Genomic DNA, 5,931 nt, shown 5'->3' with positions numbered 1-5,931 from the left:
GGGCGCGCGGCGCTCCCCGGCCCGCCCCCTTTGCCACCTGGGTTCCCGATCGACTTGCCAACTCACTGCTACGTGAGGCTGGCAGGGGTGGGGGGCACCGGCCCGACCTGATCGCTCCGCAGACGCTTCCCAGCCCCACCTCCCCGGTGAGGCCGCTGCGGGCGGCGCGCCCCGCACCCTGGGTGCGGGGGAGAGAGGTGCTTCCTCTGACAGGGCGCGGGCGCAGGTAGGGCCGGGCCGCAGGCGCGCGCACACACACCCCGCCCCGGGGTCTGGATTCCTGGAGAACCCCCACCCCCGCCCCCAAGCCCTCCGTCTCCCCGCGTCTGTCTGCCTGTCTGTCCCTCTGCAACCTCCCCCACCCCCGCGCGCCCAGGCACAAGCTGCTCCCGAACCCTCCCCGGCGCCGGGCATGCCCGGGGCGGCGCGCGGTGCCCACCCCAACCACAGCCACAGCGGGGTGGGACCCGGACCTCCTCCCTCAGCCCCGCCAGAGGTCGGCCTGGATGGCACAGGTGCAAACTCGCACCTCCGGGGCAGGCGGGGGGTCCGGCCCGAGGTGGGTTCGAGAGGCCACACTGCCTTCTGCGCCTCGGGCACCACCCCACCCCGCGTCCCCCCTCCCCTCGCCCCGGCGGGCAAGGGGCTCGCCCCGGGTTCCTGGGGAGGGGGCTGGGCCGCACACGCCCTGCCAGAACGCTAACCGGCTCCGGGGTCTGGGTTCGCCCATCGGAAAGAAAGGCACCGCTGTCCCCCCCTCCCCTTCCCCTTCTCGGAGCCGCCGAGCCCTCCCCCCGCCGACCTCGCCTCCCGGTCCTCAGGGTCACCCCGAGCCTGGCGTCAGGTTCGGAGCCGCAGGGGTCCAAAGTTCGCCGCAGGGAGGACCGGGGTGGGGGCGGCGGATCTCGGCAGCAGCCCCGGCCGCCGGCGCAACTCACCTCGGCGCTGACCAGACGCAGGTAGCAGCAGAGAGACAGGAAGAGCGCCCAGCAGCGATTCATGCCGACGCCGGGCCCGGCCCCGCGGGGCCCCGGACGCGTACACCGAGCGCGCCGCCCCCGCGGCCAGGGTGGGGGGCTGGGGAGGAGGGTGGGCTCCGCTCGGGTCCGCGGCGATCAGGCGCTCAGGCCGCTGCAGCCGCCGCCGCCGCTCGCCCGCATGGCCCCCGGGCTCCGTCGCTGGGGGGGCTGGGGAGATCCTGGGCACGGGACCGGGGTCCGAGGCCGCTACCTGGGCGGATCCCGAGCCCGCGCGAGCATCCACGGCCAAGGGGGGCTGCGTCGCGAACCAGCCGAGGCGTCCAGCCGTGCGGGGGCGCGCGGGGGGCTCCCACCTCGGAGAGGCGACGACGGCACGCGGCGGGGCGACCTGGTCGTCTTCACCCGCCGGCTACGGGCGTCTGGCTGTGCCCGCCGGCTTAGTGTTTCGGCAACATTTTTCTAGGAAGGCGCCCGCCCCCCGCCCTCCGCTCCCCGGATTAGAAAGCGCGGGGCCGGCCACCTCCACGCTCGAGCCTCTCCCCCCAAAAAACTTTTTCCAAAGTTGTCTGCGGCGGTCGCCCGAGCACCCGGGGCAGGGAGAGGTGCAAACTCCCGCCCGGGCCGGGAGCGTGTGCGCCCTGGCGCGGGGCCCGGGCGGCGGGCACGGCGGCTCGGCGCGCGCGGCGTGCCCGCGGCGCTCTCGGCGGGGCCGGCCGACAGGTGGACGCGGCGCGGCTCGGTCGGTCCGGCTGCGGGGCTGCCCGCCGGCTAGCGCGGCCCTCGGGGTCCTCTGCGGGCTGCGGCTGCTCCGGCTTCCTCTTTGCAACGAGGCTGCAGGGTGGGTTTTCTTTTTTTTCCCCCCTTTTCTCCTTTCCTCTTTGCGTGTGTGTGTGTGTGTGCGTGTGCGCCAAATATCTGTCGGGAATGGAAGCGGGGCGCTGGCGGCTGAGGCAGGGGCGGGGGACCCTCTGGGAGGCAAGCAGAGGAGGCCGGGAGCCGCTCCGGGCTGCAGGAGAAGTTGCTACCCTTTCAGCTGTTCCGGCCTTTATAAAGGAGAAGCCCGGAGTGCGAGGGGTGGGTGGAGTCAGCGCAGGGAGGGGAGCAAGGCGCTGGGGGAGGGATGAGAGGAGGGCCGGGCACTCAGGGCGGTGGGGGGGGGGTCCCTGGGAGCCAGATAGCCCCCTCTGGCCCTGAATCTGGTCCCCAGGAAAGGTGAACTGCCCCACCCGCTGCTCAGCCCACCAGGACCGGGGATCTAGGACAGACTCGGAGCCCAGTGGTTAAACGCTATTTCAGGGCCGGAACAGCAGCGCCCCCCCCACCCCTATCCAGGACCAGACATCTGCAGCCTGGAACAGGCATGATGGCCAGGAATTCAGGCTCTGCAGCCTGGCAGCTTCTATTCAGATCCTGCCCTGCTTCTGAGTAGCTGGGTCACCTTGGACAAGTCACTTCCCTTCCGAGGAAATGTCAGAGATCTAAAAGCACCCAGCTGGGAGCCAACGCCAAGGTGGACCTCCAAACCTCCGGCAGCTGGCCTCTAGGAAGCCGCAAGCAGTCTGCGGCTGCTCCTCCTTCGCTGGCACCCAACAGGCACTGCCAGCTTGGGCTGAATTGAATTTTGTTGAACTGCAAAGTCACACAAACCCCCACAGCCCTGCAGCATCCTGGCTGGGCTGCCACCGAGCTCCTGCCTGCCATCAACCCCCCCCCCCCCCGCCATGTTTACCTCGCTCAGCCCCCAAGCTCCAGACGAGGGGCGTGCCACCTACACCAGCATTCACGCAGCTAGCGCCTTCCACCCCCGGCTCAGGGAGCCGCTGTGGCCCTGCATTCAGCAGTCACACTGTCACAGTGACATCGTCACACGCACGCGGGGCCTGCTGGGCCCAGCCTCCCCCAGGCTGACTACCCCCCCTCCCAGCCTTAAGGCACCTTGGTCTCCTGGGCTGGCACAAATGGCACATGCCCTTGGGACCAGATGCCTTACTATGGCATGCCAGCCTCCACACCCAGCCTGTGTGCCCACAGAGATGGCCACCGCCTCTCCTTGGACCTTCACAGCGTGGAGCTGGCCCAGGGAGGCCTTGGGGGAAAGGGGGGGGCTTCCATCTAAACAGCACCCAGGCACCCACCCTCTGGGATTCCTACCTAGCAGCTTAGCCCAGCAGCTGGTAGCAGCCTGAAGGGTAGATGGTTCAAATCCTGAAGAGTATCTGGGAAGGTTATTTATTTATTTATTTTTGGGTCTGGTCGTAGGGCCTGAACTCTGGGCCTAGGCACTGTCCCTCAGCTCTTCAGCTCAAGGCTAGCGCTCTACCACTTGAGCCACAGTGCCACTTCCAGCTCTTTTTCTTTCTGCTTATGTGGTGCTGGGGAATTGAACTCAGGGCCTCATGCATGCCAAGCAAGCACTCTACCACTGAGCCACCTTCCCAGCCCTCTGGGAAGGTTATTGAACTTCAGTTTCTTGCTGGGTGCTGGTAGCTCGCACCTGTAATCATAACTACTCAGGAGGCTGAGCTCTGAGGATCACGGTTCAAAGCCAGCCTTGGCAGGAAAGTCCGTGAGGCTCTTACTTCCAATGAACCACCAGAAAACTGGAAGTGGCGCTGTGGCTCAAAGTAATAAGAGCACTACTAGCCTTGAGCAAAAAGAGCTCAGGCCCTGAATTCAAGCCCCACCAAAAGAAAACTCAGTTTCTTGATTTCCTCTGTGTAAATTGGAGACACATCTATGATGAGCGGGGAAGTTTGTAAGGCTATTGGAAATGTTTGTTTCTCTGTGGCAACTGGCTTATTAGTGAGGATATACAAGTATTAAAACAGATATGGGGGCAGGCGTTGGCTCAGTGGTAGAGAGCTTGCCTTGCATGCATGAGGCCCTGGGTTCTATTCCTTGGCACCACATAAGCAGAAAAAGCCAGAAGTGGCGCTGTAGCTCAAGTGGTAGAGCGCTAGCCTTGAGCTGAAGAGCTGAGGGGCAGCACCCAGGCCCAGAGTTCAGGCCCCAGGACTGACAAAAAAAAAAAAAACGGATACATAACTGGACACTGGATAACTACTGGCTATTCAGGAGTCAGGCTGAGATCTGAGAATCTCCATTCTAACCCAGCCCAGGCGGGAAAGTCCTTAAGACTTTTATCTCTAATCAGAAAAAAGCCAGAAGTAGAGCTGTGGCTCAAGTGATAGAGTGATAGCTTTGGGCCGAAAAAGCCAAGCAAGAGCATGAGGCCATGAGTTCAAGCCCCAGCGCATACATACATTCATGTGCAATAAAAATAATTTTCTGATATATGATGTGTCTTTATTACATGTGTACACTGTGGCTAAGATAATTTGGGACCACTTTATAAAAGAGTTTGGAGCTCAAGTGATCTACCCTGGTCCAAATCCCTGCCCAGAGTATCCCTTTCAGACAGACGGCTATCTGATCTTGACCTGTGTGACCTTTCACCTTTCTTATAATTGGCATGGTAACAGCTGCCATCACTATTGATCTGACTCTCTGTGGTGAGAAGTGTTCCTCCTACATGTAGCCTCTCAGTACTGCTGTTGAGATATTAATCCTTCCTTCCATAGTGGAAAACTGAAGCACAGAGGGGCTGAGCAACTTGTTCAAAGTCACACAGCCAGAATTTGATAAGATCACCGCCTAATCCCATACTATCCAGCCACAAACCCAAATGTGCAAACCTTTTGGCTGTGCTGTGTCCTGGTGGCTGTGATGCCGGTGGTAGCACTGGGCTTGTGTGTGAGCATGGATGCGTGTGAGCATGGATGTGTGTGACAGTGCTTTACTACCGAACATGGGTGCCCTTCCATCCCAAGTTCTGGAGGATCTCAAACGTGGCCTCAGGGTGGACACAAAGGCCTGGGGTAGGACTATTCAGAACACCTTCCTTGAGCACCTGCTGTGTGCAGATCCCATGAGGAGCATGAGAAACAGAATGAGACAGAAGACCCAGTCCTTGTGCTTGGGGGCTCCCCCCACCCCTCGGCTGCCAGACAAATCACAGCCCAGACTGGGTGAGCAGAGAAGCTCCGGCTCCTGGGGCCTTGGTGCCAGGCAGGGAGAGTCCTCCTCCTCTGCATCCCACCAGGCCTGTTGGCGGGAACCTCCTCCAGGAAGCCCACCAGACCTGGGGCTTGTCATGGGGTCCCTGCAGGGTGCAATCGTGGTATTACCCAGTCATCGCCCATTTATCAGCTAGCGTTTGACTGGGGTTCAGAGTGAGCAAAGGCCTTCGCTACCAGCATGCAGTCATTGCTCCATAAATGTCTGTGGAGAGAATAAATAAATGAGTTGCCAGTTTGGGTGTTCGTTCCTCTGCGTGCTGGCCAGTCAGTGTGGTTAAGGTAGGGATGGGTGTGTAGTGTGATTCTAGATCAGGGTACAGGCCCTGGTTCACACCATCAGCGAGAACCTGGAGGTATCAAACTCAGGGTACCCAGCCTGTGGGCCTTGGGCTACACCTCCATAACTCTCTATTCCTGACAGCTCTGAGCCAAGCAGGAAAATGAGTGGCCAGAGCCCAGCCCAGCGCTGGGCCTTTGTCTCTGCGCTTGCTGTGCTTCAGGCCTCCTCTGGTCTCACACCTTGGCAGTGCTTCCAGAGACACATGGAGAGACCGGGCTTCCAAGCATGGCTCCGTGGGCTCCGAGTTCTGCTCTCCCGTCTACCAGCTGTGTGACCTTGGACAAATAACCCTTCTGAGCCTCTGTGTTCTCATGGACAACTGTGGTTTAACGTGTGCAGTTTTGAAAGCACAGAGAGGCACTGCACACATGTCAGCCATCAGGACAGTCAATATTGTAATCCAAGCGTGCATGTGCACACATGCAGTGTCACACACACGCACACGCACACCTGCCTCAGAGCCAAGGCTAGAAGGGCCACAAGCCTTCCCTGGGGGGTTGGGCTGACCACATCGAGTGCTGCCCCTTCAACT

At 61.3% G+C, this 5,931-nt stretch overlaps 1 protein-coding gene across 1 annotated transcript in view; it reads right to left on the bottom strand.

Moving 5' to 3' along the window:
* Pdgfb (platelet-derived growth factor beta polypeptide) overlaps positions 1–1,535 on the bottom strand; it is a 17,721-nt gene extending 16,186 nt beyond the window's left edge. The window contains exon 1 of the mRNA XM_013024826.1: positions 939–1,535. Within this exon, the coding sequence (XP_012880280.1) occupies positions 939–1,001 (63 nt within the window). The 5' untranslated portion in view covers positions 1,002–1,535. The remainder of the gene's footprint in view (positions 1–938) is intronic.
* Between the last annotated feature and the right edge of the window lie 4,396 nt (positions 1,536–5,931).

Source organism: Dipodomys ordii, unplaced genomic scaffold, assembly GCF_000151885.1.
Source record: "Dipodomys ordii isolate 6190 unplaced genomic scaffold, Dord_2.0 Scaffold79, whole genome shotgun sequence".
NCBI classification, from domain to species: Eukaryota; Metazoa; Chordata; class Mammalia; order Rodentia; family Heteromyidae; genus Dipodomys; species Dipodomys ordii.
Note: the sequence above shows the minus strand (reverse complement) of the source record. Positions and strands in the feature narration are given on the sequence as shown.